The sequence below is a fragment of the Odocoileus virginianus genome, chromosome 9 (assembly GCF_023699985.2).
Source record: "Odocoileus virginianus isolate 20LAN1187 ecotype Illinois chromosome 9, Ovbor_1.2, whole genome shotgun sequence".
In the NCBI taxonomy this organism is placed as follows: domain Eukaryota; kingdom Metazoa; phylum Chordata; class Mammalia; order Artiodactyla; family Cervidae; genus Odocoileus; species Odocoileus virginianus.
The window spans coordinates 76257203-76277428 of NC_069682.1; the positions used below are offsets into that span (position 1 = coordinate 76257203).

General features: G+C 49.7%; 1 protein-coding gene across 9 annotated transcripts in view; it reads right to left on the reverse strand.

The window, feature by feature from the left end:
* Positions 1-19756, reverse strand: part of BCAS1 (brain enriched myelin associated protein 1) — a 101494-nt gene extending 81738 nt beyond the window's left edge. For 8 of the 9 annotated variants that reach the window (XM_070472785.1, XM_070472784.1, XM_070472779.1 and 5 more), the window contains exons 1-2: positions 6308-6384; positions 5009-5087 (exon numbers count right to left, since the gene is read on the reverse strand). In XM_070472785.1, the coding sequence (XP_070328886.1) occupies positions 5009-5087; positions 6308-6379 (151 nt within the window). In that variant the 5' untranslated portion in view covers positions 6380-6384. Of the gene's footprint in view, positions 1-5008; positions 5088-6307; positions 6385-19741 lie in introns of those variants that run through there. The other variant, XM_070472783.1, reaches the window with a different exon arrangement.
* Between the last annotated feature and the right edge of the window lie 470 nt (positions 19757-20226).

Genomic DNA, 20226 nt, shown 5'->3' on the forward strand with positions numbered 1-20226 from the left:
GAAGATGAAGTATAATGCTAAACTTTGGAGAGAAATCCCTCATCTACATGAGTTGTACTACTTGATGTTGGTTTGATATCAAGATCCCTAGTCTCTTACCCTCACCAAGGAAAAATACTGTGCAAGATAAATTTATCTCTACAAGGCAACAGAATGCAATTTCATGAATCAGTTTTAAAGAAGGGTTGTGCCTGATGGATCTCTCCCACAGTGTGTCTGGAAGACAAATAAGTAAAGCACTGAAATAGTATAAGGGATGCAGGAACAAAAAGTTTCAAGGTTACACTTTAAACTTGCAAGAGCTGTTATCTAGATGGAGCTGATGCCGTCAACTTCACACCCGAATGATGGCCCTCATTAACATTAGATCCGAAACAGAAAAATAAACGTTCCTCACATGTTGACCACATGCCAGACACATGCAGTACTTCCAAGTACTGCAGGTATATCAACTCATTTAAGCTTTCCAACGATCTTCAAAGCCTTGTCCTTCCGTTATGATGATTCCTATTTTACAGATGTGAGACCAGAGAGGCTCAGCAACTCGCCTAAGGCCACATAGCAAAGCCACGACTTGAATTCAGGATGCCGCTCCCTAAGGCCTAGGCCGTGTGCTCAGGCACTGCTTCTCAACAGGTCTTCATGGGAGACGTCCCCGCGAGGCAGTGACCGTCTCTAACAGGAGAAAACGGGAAAGGAAAGGTGCAGGTAAAAAGAAGGAAACGGCCACTCGGGGTCCCATCTCTCTGCTCCCCCAGTCGCTCTTCTCTGCTGTCCAGTCGCTCAGTCATGCCCAGCTCTTTGTGACTCCACGGACTGCAGCTCACCAGGCTCTCTGTCCATGGGATTTATCAGGCAAGAACCCTGGAGTGGGTTGCCATGTCCTCCTCCAGGGGATCTTCCCAGCCCAGGGATTGGAGCTGGGTCTCCTGCACTGGCAGGCAGACTCTTGCCACGGAGCCACCAGGGGAGCCCGGGTTTCTCTATGTGCATACACACACGCATGCACCAAATGGACACAGACATGCATCAACAGGCATGGCCAGAGAATGCTGTCCAAAGGACAAAAAGAAAATCACCCACTTTTGTAGCCCTTTAAAAACTGCACTGAAAGTGATAATAACCCGGAGAAAACAGCACAAGGATGATAAGCTGCCTTCCCAGTTAAAAGGGATAATCACTCCAAAGTGAGTTCCAGAGGGCGCATTGTCAGTGGAGGCAGGCGGAGGTTTTGGCTTCAGAGGATTAACTTAAACTTGCTACAGATTCTTCAGTGGGTGCCGATGCAAGTCTGCATCATACGAAAGCTGGTGCAACCCACGGGTCACTCAAACGAGATTTTTTTTCCTGTGTATGCAGGTATCCACTGCAACACACTGTCCCAGATTGTTCCCTATATTTCTATTACCCATTTTCCTCTTTCCAGGAAGACCTGCCAATAATATGTATATTATATATTATAAAGTATATATATACACATTGTATATATATATTATACATTATATATAACATATTATAATATATATTATATTATAACAATATAACATATACTTATATATAATATATATTATTTTATATATATATAAAAGAGCAGAGAGGAAAGTAAGGAAGGGGGGAGAAAAAAGGAGAGGGAGAGAACAAGAGAGGGGACTGTCTCGATTTCCAACATTTTGTTCCCATGTTCTTCCTTCTGACACTCTCCTCACCCTTGTGCCCCATATTAAAAATAGAGTCCAGAAAAATAGAGTGATTCAACAGTGAGTGAATGACCACAAAGAAAACCATTTCTGTAGGACACATTACATTGTCAGGGCCCATGGATCAGTCGAGATCGTCGACAGTTTGCGCATTATAGAAACGATATGATTCTGCTTTCCAAGTGTGTGCATCTCAGCAGCCAGCTTCACACCCCTCTCACCGAAGCTGCTGCTGCGGATTCAGTCCATTCCACGCACATCAAAGCAGACATCTGACTCACAGGTTGAAAGGCAGGAAGAGACTTGTGACTTCATCTCATCCTGTGGTTGCCAATCCTGCCTGTGCCTCTGAACCCTCTAGAAAATGTTCAGCAGTTCAGACCACCAGGGCTCAACCAGAGGGTATTCTGGAAAGATGGGACCTGGGCATCTACACTTCTAATAAGCAACCTAGGTAAGATACTGGGACATCATATAATAAGAAATATATATTTGGTCTTCATCCCTGTTCCTGGCACAGAACTCCTAAAACTTATATTTAAGAGTCAAGAAGATGACTTTTGTTATTGATAACAAGCCAGCCCCTTTTAACCACATCTGAGTTTATGTTAATGAGGTGACTTTGGAAAAGCCCCTCTAAGGATGGGGCCCCTGTTGCCAGAGAAACAAGACATGTGATCAGAGGGCTAGGATTTCAGCTTCACCACCCCGGCCAATCTTGCAGGAGGGGAGAGCAGCTGAAAACTGAGCTCCAACCATCAACAGCCAGCGATTTAATCAAGCACGCCTCCATAATGAAGCCTTCACAAACGTCTCTGAAGAACAGGGTTCAGATTGCTTCCGGGTTGATGAGCACGGGGAGGTTCTGGACGGTGGCTTGTCCAGAGAAAGCACGGACGCTCCCCTGCCCCCAGGGTCCCCTCCCCCGCCTCCCCATCACCTCCTCCATCGGCCGGCCGTCGTCGCTGAATTGCATCCTCTTAGAATAAACTGGTAACCTAGTAAGGGGCTTCCCTGGTGGCTGAGCATAAAGAATCTGCCTGCCAATGCAGGAGACATGGGTGCAATCCCTGGGTCGGGAAGATCCCCTGGAGAAGGGAACGGCACCCCAGTCCAGTATTCTGGCCTGGGAAATGCCATAGACAGAGGAGCCTGGGGGGCCTCAGTCCAGGGGGCCGCAGAAGGATTGGACATGACTGAACAGCGACAAGCGAGCAAGCACACAGCTCTCCGGTGCCCTGTGAGCCATTCTGGCAAATGATTGCACCTGACGGGGCAGTCGTGGGAACCTCTGGTCTGTAGCCGAGCAGGACAGAAGTTGTGGGTAACCCGGGGACTCCCCACTTGCCATCGGCAAATTTAGTGGGAGGTAGTCTTATGATACTGAGCCCATAACCAGTGGGAGTCGATGCTAACTCTTGGTAAACGGTGTCAGAACTGAACCGAACTGTGGGACACCCAGCTGGTGTCACAGAACCCCTTGGTATGGAAAACCCACATAACTGCCGTCAGATGTGGTGTGAGCAGCAGAGCGTGGACAGGGGAGACAGAGCAGTTTCTTCTCTCACATGAGGAAATTCTAAAGCTTCTGGAAGCAGGGCTGTGATTCATCTCACTGTTCAGCGAAGCCCAGAAGCTCATGCAAATGACAGCAACCACAACGACTGTAGAGTCATAAAGCTAACACGCATGGAGCACTCACCATGGGCCACGGAAATGTGTGCTTTTATCATATCTGAGACTTAGCTCGTAGGTACTGTTTTTATCCCACTTCCGGGGCAAGGAGGCTGAGGTTCAGAGAGGTTAAGTAACTGGCTCAAGGTCACACAGCTGGTAGGTGGCAAAACCAGCAGTCTGATTCCAGAGTTCTTGCCCTCAATCACTGGGACACCCTGACTCTTATAGACTCTACTGGTACTTTTTACACAGTAGAACTCAGTTCACTTCTGATGCTTGGAATTTATAGCCTTGTTGTTTAGTCGCTCAGTTGTGTCCGACTCTTTGTGACCCCCGTGGACTGTAGCCCGCCAGGCTCCTGTCCATGGAATTTCCCAGGCAAGAATATTGGAGTGGATTGCCATTTCCTTCTCCAGGGATCTTCCTGACCCAGGGATCAAACCCGCATCTCCTGCCTCTCCTGCACTGGCAGATTCTTTACCACTGAGCCACCAGGGAAGCCCCAGTAGCCTTATACTCCGGAATAAAATCAAATAGAGAAGTACATTGTGCAGCTTCAACACTGCCCTCTGCTGTCTTCTGCATTTCACTTGTTTCCTTGGAATTCCTAAGTGCTCGGTAATAAGTAAAATACTTGGTGAAGGATCACCTTGAGTCCTCTCAGCAATTCCATGAGATAGGTATCATTATCCCCACTTTACAGATGGGAAAACTGAGGCTTAGAAAGCCACATGACTTGCTCCAGTTCCCACAGCCAGTGAGTTGCAGGGCAGGGGTTTTAACTTTGGTCTGCTGGACTCCAAAGAGCCCAGGCTCCCAGTGTCCCTATTCCGTTGCTTTTCACTTATTGCCGTAAATCCTCAGACTCTTCCAGACATCATACACGCCCAAGAGAGACGAATACTGTTATGAGCTGAATTGCTGAGATGATGGAGTTCCTACGACCTCATTTGGAAACAGGGTCTCTGCAGGGGACCAAGTTAAGATGAGGCTGGGGCTGTGCCCAGCCCCACGTCCCTGTGTCCGTACAAAAGGGAGAGGCTTGGACCCAGAGACAGATGCTCATAGAAGGAAGATGCTGGGGAAACCAAGGAGGAGCGCTGTGTCAAAGCCACAGCGTGTCTGAGGCCACCGGGAATCAAAGCAGGGGCAGCGGACAGTCCTTTTTTTTTAGACTTTTTTGTTTGATGTGGACCAATTTTTTAAGTCTTTATTGAATTTATTACAATATTGCTTCTATTTTTTGTTTTGGTTTTTTGGTCATGAGGCATGGGGAAGTCTTAGCTCCCCGACCAGGGATCGAACCTGCCACCCCTGTGTTGGAAGGCAAAGTCTTAACTACTGGACCACCAGGGAAGGCCCCAGGGAACGGATTTTTTCACACACAGAGCTCTCAGACGATCCCGCCCTTGCCCACACCCTGAGTTCCCACTTCCAGCCCCAACATGGTGAGACGGTACATTCCTGTCGCCTAAGCCGTCCGCCCTGTGCAGCCTGCGTTTGCAGCCCCAGGAACGACACGCGTGCCTTCCACGTGGCTTCAGCCCTGGCATCTGTTCCACCATCAACAGGGTCAGCAGCCCTTCCCGCCCGCGTCTCCACCCCCAGGACGAGCAGTCCGCCGGGACACTCACCTTCCTCGTAGGGTTGCATAGCGGGGGCGAACATCATGACCGGTAGGCCGTTTTGACCACACGCGTCTCCAGATGCAACCTGGAACAGAACGTGTGGCAGTATTAGCCAAGTCTTGGATGAGAAAAACCAGAAAAACTCAGGAAAGAAACTCAAGGACACAGGGCACCTCACAAAATAAAGTCTCCACTTCTAGAAACCACCACCTCTTTCTATCACGCCTCAGAGAAACGAAAACCCCCGATCGAAAGCTCTGGATTCCCGGGCTGACGAGAGCTCTGCATGGTCTACGCCCGCGTTCAGCAAGCTCTGCGAGCCCGGGCAGGACAGACCCCTCCGCCCAGATGGGACTCCCGGGCAAACTGAGGTGCTGGTGCGACTGGTGAGGGGACAAGAGCGTGACGGGCTGGGCGGTTAACCATACCCCAGGGTCCCGCACGCGAGCACAGCCTCCAGGCCACACTCTCCTCAGATTCAGGAAGCCGCCCGTTGCTATTTTTCTGCTCCACGCCCACCCACTCCATCGAGCTGTTGCAACACCTTTCCAGTTTTAGGTCACTGCTGGATTATTTTCTCTTCATTTATTGCTGACATTTAAAAAGACTACACACATATATGTAGGCGTATATGTACATATATATACACATACAGATACACTCACATGGAAAGAAAAAAAGAGCAAAAAAGAATGTGCTACTCGATGTCATTTTTGTAATAAAGGATACCACTCGTAGTTGGCATTAACTTAATATTGATTATACGCTAAGTACTTTGCATATCTCATCTTATTTTGCTAACACTATTAGTAGTGTAATATATGTTAATAAGTGCAGAGAAAGAAAAAAAGCTAAGAGACTAAATACCCATCTTTTGGAAGACTTTTCTTTACTTTATATTTTTGTAACAGTTTTGTTTAAAAGAAGCTTGTGTTTGGAAGTTCCCTGGATACCGGAGTTGTGATGACCAAGAAACATCTCCGGATATTGCCGGTGGCGAGGCAGAACCACCCACGGTTGACCCACCGGTCCAGACCCACCTGGACCTGTACATCGGATGGATGGGAATCAGTCACCATGGAGACTCAGGTTCCATGGTCCCCCATCCCTGCGATTTCTTGTTCCCTGGGCCTTGAGTGGGGTCCTAAGAGCCTCCACTTTTAACAGCTCCTCGGTGGGGTGTGGAAGTTTGCGTCCCACTGAGCAAGCCCCCGGAGCAGCAGCCGCCGCATCGCTCGCCCTGAGGAGCCGTCTCCCGACCCTCCCGACCAATAGCTAACGACGCAGGGACCGTAAGGACACCACCTCGTGAGTGTCTGCTTCCGGGTCATTCTCTTGGTCTTCAGCTCTTTGGGGAACACTCATTTGGTTACCCATTGTTCCTGCAACAGAGAAGAGAGACACGGGGAAAGTTAAAACCCAGGAGAAACGAGTCTCACTTCTGCCTATAAAACTAAGATGCAGAGACCTGCCCAGTCACTGGCGGAGTATTATCACAAGCACCAGGGAGACCAATTGCGCATGTCTGTTTGAGGAATGAGGGGAGATTTGGGGCTCATGAATTCACCAGAACTAACGTCAAATGCAGGAGCTTCACTGCTGGTCCAGTGGTTAGAACTCCACACTGGAGCTGCAGGGGGCACAGATTCCATCCCTGGTTGGGGAACTAGATCCCACAAGCTGTGTGGTGTGGGAAAAAAAAGTGCAATAAAGAGTTTGGTGGTTTAGTCGCTCAGTCGTGTCCAACTCTTGCAACCTCATGGACTGGAGCCCGCCAGGCTCCTCTGTCCATGGGATTCTCCAGGCAACGATGCTGGAGTGGGTTGCCATTTCCTTCTCCAGAATAGAGTTTGGGGACCTGAAAAAGAGCGGATACGTGTGTGTGTGTGACTGATTCACGTTACTGCAGAGCAGGCGGGAACACTGTTGTAAAGCAACTATGCGCCCATGAACTTTCTCAATTCATTATCTGTTTCAGGCCCTGCGGGGTCTCTGTTGCTGCCCGGCTGTCCTCTGGCTGCGATGCCCCGGCTCCTCCCTGCACTGACTTCTCGTGTGGCGAAGCGTGGGCTCTGGGGCATGCGGGCGTCGGCAGCTACGGCTCGTGGGCCGGGTACTTTCAGCCCCTGTCTCTGGGCAGGCTCCGTAGTGGCAGCACATGGGCGCAGCTGCTCTGGGGCGTGTGAGATCTTCCTGGACCAGGGATGGAGCTTGCGTTCCCTGCATTGGCAGGCGGGTTCTTTACCTCTGAGCCAGTAGGGAAGCCCCCTAAAATTTCTTTAAAATGCAGTCCCAACTTTCAACTGCTTTTCATTCCTGGGGGAATGTTATCATATGAAAGCATATTCCACGTAGATATCATTTTCTTCCTTCCTAGCCAGTCACAGCTATTAGATCAAGGAGATTTTAGAATGGGGACAGTTAAAATGACACATACAATTTTCAATAGTCTCTGATCCTCAAACTAAATTAAATCCTATGTTAAAACCTCTTGTAGCACAGGCATTTTTTCGTAGCACTTAGCACTATGTGTAATTATATCTCTATTTGGCTATATTTTCATTCACTTATTGATTCAACAAATGTACACTGAGCACCATCCCTGCACCATATGCTGAAGCAGACACCAGGGTTGCAGCTGTGAATTAAACAGATGAGCCCCTTTGACTTCACGGAGTTGAAATCTGTTGGGTGGACGGAGAATAACACACAGACAGTAAATCCACATATGTAAACGTGGACAGTAAATCCTTGAGCATGTCCCATGGCTCAAGGCAGCACACGTAGTGGTGTTGAGCATAGACCCGGAACAGGACAACCTGGGCTTGAAGGCTCTCCCTGCCCCTCACTGCTGTGTGTCCTTGGATGAGTTAATTAGCCTCTCTGTGCCTCAGAGGGCCGCTACAAGTACACAGTGAGTTAATGCTTGTAAAGGGGTTAGAACAATGCGTGACTCTTCATAAGCAATATAGAAGTATTTGTTAATCCAAACACATAGGGTTCAATGCTATGAACAAAAACGTAATATGTGATATGTCTGTTATTATAGGGGGCACACGAGAGGGCAGGAAGCTGCAACGCGGGATAGGATGGTTCTGGAATGAAGTACCACTGATCCAGGCTTAACTCTGAGGGCAATGCAGAACATTTAACTTCCATCTCCCTTCCCCATTAGCTGTAAGCATCATGAGGGCAGGACAGTCTCTCTTTACCCACCATTATATCTCAGCACTGCGTCTGCACTAATCAGGTGTCAAATGATTACTTATTAGTTGAGTGGAGGGAATAATTATTAGTAACAATCCCTCACCCCGCAGTACTGAACTAGGCCCTAACCCACATCATCCCTAAACCCTCAAGAGCCTCATGACGGCACTGATGACGACAGTTCACAACGGTCCACATGTCCTCAGCTCCAAACACTGTTTTCCAAGAGTGCGTCCTGGGCCATCTCGTGTGGCCCTGCACGCCCGTGTGAAATGGGTGTCACCATCATGTCACTCTAGCCGAGAGGAAGCTGAGTCACAAGGAGGTAAAATCACTTTCCAAAGGTCAGCTGGTTAAAGACGGCAGAGGGAGATTCCTGCCCACGCTGCCCATGCTCCAGCTTCTGGAATGTTCCCCACGGAATTCCCTTCCCCGTGGAAAGGAGGGAATTGAGCCTCCCCAACGCGCCCAGGACACACATCCGGAGAAAGGCCATGTGCGGTCTTGACCCAGAGGATGTCTGCTTCCAGAGGTGGGGCTCTTTCAGTCCCTCTAAGCTGCCTTACTAGTTAAAAGCTGCTTTTTTCACACACATAAGTGATTCCAATGTAGCCCTTCTCCAAAGACCTGGCTGCTGACTCATCAGCCTGCTGGCTCTTGGAATAACAGCCAGGGGTTTTAATTCCTGGCCAAACACAGTCAATGCATCTTCAAGGATTTCCATGGGAGGAGACTTGAGTAATCAGAAATTTGGGAGGCCACAAAAGGGCTTTCTTGGGGGAAACTGGTAGATATCAGAATTGGGATTTTATATATTAACAACAGGTCATTACAACAGGTAATAAAGCTGAGCAGTGTGAAAACATACAGGACCCCTGTTAGGTTGCAATATTTTTTATTTATAAAATCCAAGATATCCATACTCCCAATAGGCCATCACTTCATCTACAAATGGGATACTATGAAAATAATATTGCATATTCAAGGCCAGGGTCAGCAAATGACAGCTGGGGAACAAATCCAGTCTGCCGCCTGTTTTAGGCTGGCCTATGTGCTAAGAATGGATTTTACGCTTATAAAGGGTTGGGGAAAAAAATCAGAAGAATCATAGATTGTGACACATGAGAATTATATGAAATTCAAATTGTGGTATCCATAAATAAAATTCTTTTGGAAGACAGCCATGCCCATTCATTTATCTATAGTCTACCTACAGCTGCTTTCATGGACTGAGGCAGAGTTGAGGAGTTTCAATAGAGACCATATGGCCTGCAAAGCCTAAGATATTTACTATCTGGCCTTTTCTAGAAAGTTTATAGGTTTTGCTTAACATTAGCCTTGGTAACATATATTCATTTTGCAAACAATGAGATTGAAGCAGCTGAGAGATTAAGTGTTGCCCAAACTAAGACTGACCAGGAAGTGAACCCACTGTGTATAAAAACACTGACAACTCTAGTAACCATAGTAATGACGAGACAGTAATACCAGGAGCTTCTCCGGTGGCTCCGTGGTAAAGGACCCGCTGCGGGCGCAGGAGACGTGGACCTGCTCCCTGGGCCGGGAAGGTCCCGCGTGCCGCGGAGCAGCTAAGCCCACGCATCACCGCTGCTGCAGCCGGGGCTTCAGAGCTGGGGAGCAGTAACTGCCGAGCTCACGGGCTGCAGCTCCTGGAGCCTCACCCCCGAGAGCCCGAGCTCTGCAACACGAGCAGCCAGCGCAGCGAGAAGTCGTGCGCCCCCCCGGAGAGCAGGCCCCTCCGGGGAACCGGAGAACAGCGTCACACGGCAACAGGCCCCAGGCGCAGCGTCAGTAAACACCATCATGTTTGAAAGACGGTAACATCAATAATGGCCTTGACCAGACGGATCTTTGCTGGCAAGGTGATATCTCTGCTTTTTCATATGCTGTCTAGGTTGGTCATAACTTTCCTTCCAAGGAGTAAGCATCTTTTAGTTTCATGGCTGCAATCACCATCTGCTGTGATTTTGGAGCCCTCCAAAATAAAGTCTGACACTGCTTCCACTGTCTCCCCATCTATTTCCCATGAAGTGATGGGACCAGATGCCATGATCTTAGTTTTCTGAATGTTGAGCTTTAAGCCAACTTTTTCACTCTCCTCTTTCACTTTCATCAAGAGGCTCTTTAGTTCCTCTTCACTTTCTGCCATAAGGGTGTCATCTGCATATCTGAGGTTACTGATATTTCTCCCAGCAATCTTGATTCCAGCTTGTGCTTCTTCCAGCCCAGCGTTTCTCATGAAGTACTCTGCATATAAGTTAAATAAGCAGGGTGGCAATATGCAGCCTAGACGTACTCCTTTTCCTATTTGGAACCAGTCTGTTATTCCATGTCCAGTTCTAACTTGCTTCCTGACCTGCATACAGGTTTCTCAAGAGGCAGGTCAGGTGGTCTGGTATTCCCATCTCTTGAAGAATTTTCCACAGTTTCTTGTGATCCACACAGTCAAAGGCTTTGGCATAGTCAATAAAGCAGAAATATATGTTTTTCTGGAACGCTCTTGCTTTTTTGATGATCCAGCGAATGTTGGCAATTTGATTTCTGGGTCCTCTGCCTTTTTAAAACCAGCTTGAACATCTGGAAGTTCATGGTTCACGTATTGCTGAAGTCTGGCTTTGAGAATTTTGAGCATTACTTTACTAGAGTGTGAGATGAGTGCAATTGTGTGGTAGTTTGAGCATTCTTTGGGATTGCCTTTCTTTGGGATTGGAATGAAAACTGACCTTTTGCAGTCCTGTGGCCACTGCTGAATTTTCCAAATTTGCTGGCATATTGAGTGAAGCACTTTCACAGCATCATCTTTTAGGATTTCAAATAGCTCAGCTGGAATTACATCATCTCCACTAGCTTTGTTCTTAGTGATGCTTCCTAAGGCCCACTTGACTTCACATTTCAGGATGTCTGGCTCTAGGTGTAGTGATCACACCATTGTGATTATCTGGGTCATGAAGATCTTTTTTGTACAGTTCTCCTGCGTATTGAATTGATGCTTTTGAACTGTGGTGTTAGAGAAGACTCTTGAGAGTCCCTTGGACTGCAAAGAGATCCAACCAGTCCATCCTAAAGGAGATCAGTCCTGGGTGTTCATTGGAAGGACTGATGCTGAAACTGAAGCTCCAATACTTTGGCCACCAGATGAGAAGAGTTGACTCATTTGAAAAGACCCTGATGCTGGGAGGGATTGGGGGCAGAAGGAGAAGGGGACGACAGAGGATGAGATGGCTGGATGACATCACCAACTCGATGGACATGAGTTTGTGTAAATTCCGGGAGTTGGTGATGGACAGGGAGGCCTGGCGTGCTGCAATTCATGGGGTCACAAAGAGTCAGACATGACTGAGCGACTGAACTGAACTGAATATTAATAATAATAATGTTGGTGTTTAGTTGCTAAGTCATGTGTTAGTCACTCAGTCATGTCTGACTCTTTGTGACCCCATGGACTGTAGCCCACCAGGCTCCTCGGTCCATGGGATTCTCCAGGCAAGGACACGGGAGTGGATTGCCATGACCTCCTCCAGGGGATCTTCCCGACTCAGGGATCAAACCTATGTCTTCTGCTTTGGCAGGTGGATCCTTTACTGCTGAGCCACCAGGGATGCCCCAATATAATAATCATAACAAATTTGGTGAGTGCTCATCACCTGCTGGGAAACTGTCCTGAGAGCTCCATGTGCCATAAATGAGTTCCCTCCTCACAGCAAACCAACAAGGCACTTCAGTTCAGTTCAGTCGCTTGGTCGTGTCCGACTCTTTGCAACCCCATGAACCTGCAGCACGCCAGGCCTCCCTGTCCATCACCAACTCCCGGAATTTACCCAAACCCATGTCCATTGAGTCGGTGATGCCATCTAACCATCTCATCCTCAGTCGTCCCCTTCTCCTCCTGCCCCCAATCCCTCCCAGCATCAGGGACTTTTTCAATGAGTCAACTCTTCACATGAGGTGGCCAAAGTATTGGAGTTTCAGTTTCAGCATCAGTCCTTCCAATGAACACCCAGGACTGGTCTCCTTTAGGATGGACTGGTTGGATCTCCTTGCAGTCCAAGGGACTCTCAAGAGTCTTCTCCAACACCACAGTTCAAAAGCATCAGTTCTTCGGCGCTCAGCTTTCTTTATAGTCCAACTCTCACATCCATACATGACCACTGGAAAAACCATAGCCTTGACTAGACGGACCTTTGTTGGCAAAGTGATGTCTCTGCTTTTTCATATGCTGTCTAGGTTGGTCATAACTTTCCTTCCAAGGAGTAAGCATCTTTTAATTTCATGGCTGCAATCACCATCTGCCATGATTTTGGAACCCCCCAAAATAAAGTCAGCCACTGTTTCCCTGTCTGTTTGTCATGAAGTGATGGGACCAGATGCCATGATCTTAGTTTTCTGAATGTTGAGCTTTAAGCCAACTTTTTCACTCTCCTCTTTCACTTTCATCAAGAGGCTCTTTAGTTCCTCTTCACTTTCTGCCATACGGGTGGTGTCATCTGCATATCTGAGGTTATCCTCTCAGGGGTGCTGGTAGAGAGGAGCTACCCCACGCCTGAGGTCAGGGGCGGCGGCGGAGGGGAGCAAGGCAGAGGTATCATCATTCTAATATTACAGATGAGAAAACGGAAATTCGTAGGTTAAACGCCTCGACCAAGGCCACTTGCAAAAATGTATACACAGTAGATGATGTCTCCACCTAAATCTAGCTTTTTACAAAATTAAAAATAACTTACCATTGGGCTTACAAACTTTCAAAGCTCCTATTATTTAATTTACATTTAATTCAATTTGGGAGCTAACTTCAATAAAAATGTTTGAGGTTATAAAAACATCTTTGCCCTGAGAGAGGTGTCGGGTGTGCAGATAGGAGAGAAACTTTCAACCCGCAAGAGTTTGGGTTCCCTATCATGACCATTGCAGGTTTTAAGGCGCCTCTCGGGCAGTGTCGAGGCCTGAAAGAAGGAAAATCCACTTGCACGTCTTTTGCGGGGACAACTTGGACTCAGATAACATTGGTTTCCGCAGCAGTTACAACATGCGTGTTGTGAAATTGCTTCTGCCTTTCAAATTTTGCGAGAGGCCGGATTTCCAAGAGCCGAAAACAAACGCTTACTGCCACCTATCGGTCAGCGTCAGCATTGGCCGGAGCAAACGCGCTGGGCCCGGAGCAAACGCGCTGGGCCCGCAGCAAACGCCCTGGGCCCGCAGCGAACGCGCTGGGCCCGCAGCGAACGCGCTGGGCCCGGAGCGAACGCGCTGGGCCCGCAGCGAACGCGCTGGGCCCGCAGCAAACGCCCTGGGCCCGGAGCAAACGCGCTGGGCCCGCAGCGAAGGCGCTGGGCCCGCAGCGAAGGCGCTGGGCCCGCAGCGAACGCCCTGGGCCCGCAGCAAACGCGCTGGGCCCGGAGCAAACGCACTGGGCCCGCAGCAAACGCGCTGGGCCCGCAGCAAACGCGCTGGGCCCGGAGCAAACGCGCTGGGCCCGCAGCGAAGGCGCTGGGCCCGCAGCAAACGCCCTGGGCCCGCAGCAAACGCCCTTGGCCCGCAGCAAACGCGCTGGGCCCGGAGCAAACGCGCTGGGCCCGCGCGCGTGTGCTCAGTCGTGTCCGACCCTGCGCCCCCACGTACGGCAGCCCCCCAGGGAGGTCAGAATGTCCGGGGACGTCAGAGGCAATGCTTTCACTTTTAGCGGCTAAGCCTTCCGTTGAAGGTTCGCAAGACCATGGCACGTCCTTTTGTGCCCCGAAGACGCTGCTGTTTTAGTCGCTCAGTCGTCTCCGACTCTGCGCGACCCCGTGGACGGCAGCCTGCCAGGCTCCCCTGTCCATGGATCCTCCAGGCGAGATACGGGAGCGGGCTGCCATGCCCTCCTCCAGGGCATCCTCCTGATCCCGGGATCGAGCCTGCGTCTCCCACACTGCAGGCGGATTCTTTACCAGCTGAGCCACCAGGGGCGCCCGCCCCAGAGACGGCACAGCTAGTGAGGCGGTAGCGTTGATCACACCTGAGTGGGGACGTGCCAGTGCTGAGACCTCCGGGTGAAGTCAAATAAGGGCGTGGGCTCTGGGAACTAAACACCCAGGCGGGAGTCCCCACCCAGCCACCTACTGAATGAGTGACACCGGGCAAGTTACCGAGCCTCATGGGGCCTCAGTTTCCCCTTCTGTAAAATGGGGAGAGGTCAAGGCACTAGTAGACAGAAGCTGCCCCAAACAGGGTGTGGCACGTGGTGAAGGTGTACCCTGAAGCTGATCTTCATGGTTAGAAGTATCACCATGATCCCCACTGATACTTTCAGAGTTGTCTGATACAATCAGCTAAAGAACTTGGCAGCACTGCTGATTTCCGTGATCATCTCACACAGTTGGCTAGGGATCCTGGATCTGTATTTTTAGCAAATGCACACAGGTATGGGGGACTGGGATGGAGAGTAGCACCCAGGTTGTCCTGGGGATGAGGACATTCTGGGGAGGCAGAACCATCCTGTTTTAGCCAGGAAAGTCCCAGGCAAACCAGAATGAATTCATCACCCTGAAAGCCATGTCAGGGACTCTATGAGGCAGGAGCCCTGTTTATCCCCATTTAGCAGATGGCAAAACTGAGGCTGCAAGTGGTCCAGACTGGACCATTCCTGTCTGTGATGAAGTTTCCTCCAGTCTCCAACAGAGGAGAAGAATAAATCAGGTGATGCATTTTTTCCATCAAGAAAAACATTCTTTGAAAGAGCTAGGTTTTTATTTTGGAAAAAAAAGTGAAGGTGACATCAAAATGCCCTTTCATGACCTGATGGTGTGCATTGTTTTGTTCTTATGAATGTTCTTAAATCTGACATTAAACACAAGTCTCCATATGGCAGAGAGGTTTATTTTTGAAATTAAACTCAAGGGCCTAGCATTCGGAGAACGTGGGCTAAGTCTTTGGCTGGGGGTCATTCAGATGAGAAAGTCTCCTTACTTCTCCTCTCCCCACCTCTGTTATTGAGGCCAGTCTTCAAACTGTTACACATTCCAATGCCCATGGGAGATTTTATTCCCCGTGTCCAGGCCCCCGCCAGACCCATTCCATCAGAACCCTTGGCTGGGGCCTGGGCATCAGAATATTTTCGAGATCTCCAGGTGACTTCCACGACAGTGAGGGCTAAGAGGTGCCATCCTGGACATTTTGGGGGAGTAAGGTTCACTTGGGCCAGGGACTCCCCCAGATGCTGACCCCCCTGGTACATGGAACCAGGGTCCAGATTCTCAGAGAGAGGAAGGGCTTTGGCTTTAAAGGTCCACAAATCACAGCCAGCTCAGGGAATCTGAAAATGTTTGCAACCCTTTCAAAGCACTCTTTTTTTTTTTTTTTTGGCCAAACTGTCCACGTGGCATGCAGGATTTGTTTCCTGACCAAGGATCGAACCTGGGGCATGGTAGCGATGGTGACAAATCCTAACTACTAGGCCAGCAAGGAACTCCTGAGGTGGGCATTCTTATTGTCCCCATTTTACAGATGCATCACCTGAGTCCAGAGAGCCTGAATTCCTTGTCTAAGATCATGCTATGAGCTGAACTATGTCCCCCTCCAAATTCACGTGTCAAAACCCTAACCCAGCATGACTGTATTTAGAGATAGATTAGAGTAAGTTATAAGGGTGGAGCTCTAATCCTAAGGATTAGCAGCCTTAGAAGACACCCAAGAACTTGCTTCCTCTCTCTATTATGTGAGGACCCCACAAGAAGGCAGAGGTGTGAGGGCTGCAAGCGAGGAAAAGCACTTCCACAAAAACAAGAATTAGTTAGGATCTTCATCTTGGATTTATTAGCCTCTTGGGTTGTGGGAAAACAAACATCTGTTGTTCAAGTCACCCAGTCTATGGGTTGTTTGTTTGTTTTTTGTTACACAGCTTAAGCTGACTAATACAGATCATCAGCTAGTAAGAGGGAGCATCAGGACTTCACCCTTAGCAGCCTGGCTCCACAGTTCAAGCTCTAAGCTTTTTCTTACTCTTACTGTCTCCTCTGCCATATAAGTTATGCTAAATTTTATTAAGTATTTGCATATAATGTAATACAACATACACTATAAAATACTTATTGCATTTCTGTTTTTGCAATGAGAAATCAAAATCATAACTAGTCAAGGAACACGGCCAGATCTAAAGTGAATAAAAAATTGAAAAGTCATCAACAATCTTTGGAAAGATTTAGCCCAAGGGCTTGGCAGCAGTCAGATGAGAAAAATGTTAGTTCTTACTATTTATTTGTCTTATTAGTGTTGTAATCACATCAGCTTTATTTTGACCCACAAGTGAATTCGCCATTCTGGGAAGTTTCCTTTGGATTTCTCCTCATTTACTCCGGTGACTGGTGTTCAGGAGGCCTCATTTAATGTAATTAATCAATTAATCAGTTTTAGAGGGTTTTAACTGAATAACTCTGACATGTCACATTTATAAGTTTAAGGTGCAACGTGCTTTACTTTGATACATTTATATTTTGTAATATGGTTGCCAATACAATGATATTTACCATATGATGCAATTAAATGTCTGTATTCATTTCCTGTGGCCTCAGTCTCTAAGCTACTACTCCTTACATGTTCCTACCCTTAAACACCTTCACTCTTATCCCTGGTCCACCCTTCCACCACTGACTCTTCATTTAGTTAAAAGTTAACAATGTCCTCCTTCTCCAAACAGATCAAACACCAAAGGTGGTACCAGCTGCCTTAGAGAAAGAGCATTTCTGCAGCGGCCTTGCCGGCAGTTAAATGACTGTCAGATGGAGGAGGAGGTCCTCAAAGGGCGCAGTGATGACAGAATTAGTCACCAGGTAAACGGAAACACCTTTGATCAATGCAGTGGAATGTAGGTAAACTGGAGGCCCTTCTCACCACCCCTGAGGGTGGTGCCCACAGGAGCAGGCTGGCATGCCCAGCAGAACAAGCCCTCTGCCCGCAGCTCCAAAGACAGGGTCAAGAGAACAGACATGCCGGGCCCCGCGGTCCTGCACCGCCCGTGGCCCCCGGCACCGTGCTGGAACGCGGGCTGCTGTGTGCAGAGGCTGAAGGCCGTTCCTCTCTGCGCCCCCAGCCCTGCGCCCAGAGCCCCACTGTGTGTGGGTCAGGGGGAGGGGCTCCTTATCAGAGTGCTGCTGAGTGTGTGAGGAGGTCTGCTAGTGGATTCCCTTCACCCATCGCTGTTCCTAGAAGGCTCGGAGCTCAGTATCTCATCCCAAGTGTTGCCCCAAACATCTTTAGGCTAATAGTGATAGCAGGTAACATTAGCCGCAGCCTCACTATGAGCTCGGCAGGGTCAGGAGTGGGGTGGGGCAGGAGAGGCGTCCGGGCGCCAAATGCAAGGAGGCGTCCCCTTCAAGGTTGGGCAGGTACGGTGGGCACCTCAGAGTGAGTGCCTCCCAGCATTGCCCTGCAAGCTGCTCAGGGCTGGGCACTCGACTTACGCTGTCCCCGTTTTCTCTCACAGCGGCCTGTTATTCCCCCATTACGCAGAGAAGGAGACTGCGGCTTGACGATGCAAGCCCTTCACCCCGAGAATGTAAACTCCTTGGGGGCACGTACCCCACCTACCTTGCTTGCACAGAGTGTGCCCTGATTTAATGGATGAAGGAGCGTAAAGTAACCCTGATCAGACAGAAAGTTCTGGTGCGGCAGAGCTCAGGTTGAACCTGGTTCCGTGGGACTCAGGCACTCAGACCCTTCAGGCTGCCCAGCCCGGCTCTGGGCGGCAGGAGAAGCTGCTGACATGCTGACTATCCACGAATGTTTAAGCCGCCAGCGGCTCGGGCGGGCCTGCGGGAGCAGCCCCCGCCGCCCTCCCGGGCCTCTCCCAAACCTCTTAGTGCGTCCCCAACATCATCAGAAGCCTGAAGCACATGCCTTTCCCTACAGAGACAACCCTTCCTGAGTTTCAGAACCCTCTGGGAAAAAACAGCAACCCTGATTTGGGACTCCTTCAGTTGAAAAGCATATTCGCGGGGCCCTCCCTTGGTTTTTATTTAGGGGCAGAGCAAGGATCTACACGACTTCCCAGGTGGCTCACTGGTGAAGAATCTGCTTACCAGTGCAGGAGACGCAGGTTCAATCCCTGGGTCTGAGAGATTCCCCTGGAGAAGGAAATGGCAACCCACGCCAGGATTCTTCCCTGGGAAATCTCATGGACAGAGGAGCCTGGCGGGGTACAGTCCGTGGGGTCGCAAAGAGTCGGACATAACTGAGTGACGGAGTGCACACACACACTCACACCAGGATCCATTCCCTCCAGGCCTCCAAGGCAGCTCAACTCTAGCAGGGCATGATGAGAGTGGGGTCAGACACCTCCTGGTGCAAAATTTAAGGGGGCACCAGAAAACTCAGCCATCAAGATAAATTATATATATATATTTCAATAATATATTATCTTAAAAAACCAGAATTAATGCTGGGACTGATTCTTCACAAAATGCGTGGTTACTTGGTTCATTGTGGATGTTTTTGCATTCATTGAAAATTTTAAAAATATTGCTTAAAAAAATAATTTATCTCAAAGATGGAGGTTTTTTGTGTCTCTTAAATTCTGCCCCCACGGAGAGGACAGAGCCTCACTCATCTCACTGAAGTCGGCTCTGATGGGAGCCCAGTGCCCTTCCATGGATCCAGGAGTCCCTGCCCACCCCTCCCCAACCTCATTTCCTAATGTCACACGGAGATGACAATAACAAGGAAAATAACAGCTAATGCTCATTGAGCACATCAGTAGGTGTCCCCTGCCTGGGTCCTCTCAGCTCTTGCGGATGTCACTTTGATCTCGAGACTATTAACTTGCCTGTTTTACAGATGAAGACACTAAAGCTCAGAAAGTGAAGTCACCTAACCCAGGGCGCCCAGCCGGTCGGTGGCGGGGCTGAGACTGGATTGGGCATCAGTAAGGCTCCAGACCACCCACTCTCTCATCACCAGGGCTGTTCACAGCAGTAAGCGGAGTTTCTGAGGGCAGTGCAGATTCTGGAGTCTGCTGCTGGGATCTGAACCCGGCAGGTGCCTCCAGGGGAGGTCTCGAATGTTAAATAAGAATTTATGTCAAGAGCCAGATTCACAAAAGTCCCTGGGGGAGTCCTTCTCCCTGTCTCCCTCACCTCCTTAGGCACTGCCCCTGGACACAGGCTCAAAGCTGGCTCTGAGTTCTGACGGGGGTCCCCCAAGCATGCAGCATACCCCTCCATCCACTGACTTTCCCCCCAAGTTTACACTTGAAATGACACACAACGGGTCCATGCAAACAGGAGTTATTTCTGCTGTTGTGAACTCAACACTGCCCACATTATCACTGAATCCTTGTATCATTTTAGGTAGGGCTGTCTTTGGGTCCATTTCACAGACGGTGAAACTGAGGCCCTCACAGACCCAACGCCACTCCGTGACTCACTGGCAGAGCAGGGTCAAGCTCAACCCTCTCTGGCCTCTGGCTTCTTCAGTTTGTCTGCAAATAACGAATAACGAAGAACAAGCCCTCCGGCCACGCTGAAGAGCTCTGGACGCAGTTACCTGCAAGCCCCCGTGGGAACGCCTGCTGTCCTCGGGGCCTCCTGGAGCTGCGTCCGCGTGGAGCGCCGTGAGTCCAGCTGCCGCTGCCCAGGGCCAGGCTGCCAGCTGAGCCGGGCCCCTTGCCCTTTGCTTCCTCGTCCGGAGCCCGCTGGCTGAATACACAGAGCAGGCAAACACAGGCCTGGGTGGAGCCGCCCCTCCCGGACCGCCCTGGAGGAGCAGGTTCTCTTCCTGGATCGGGGCTGGCCTCGTCTCTCCAGGAGAACCTGAGCTCCCGACTGCTCTTGTGCTGACGCCTCCCTGGCACCACGAGCGTCCTGCCCCCACCGGCTGCATCCACTCAGGCTTACCGGTTGGCTCGCTCCTTTCCCCAGTGACCACGGGGCCTGGGGAAAGCCGGGAAAACACGTTCTGTGAGGTCGTGCAGTTCTGCCTGCCTTTCACCTTCATTCTTTCTGGAACACCACCGAAGGGGGAGGAAACAG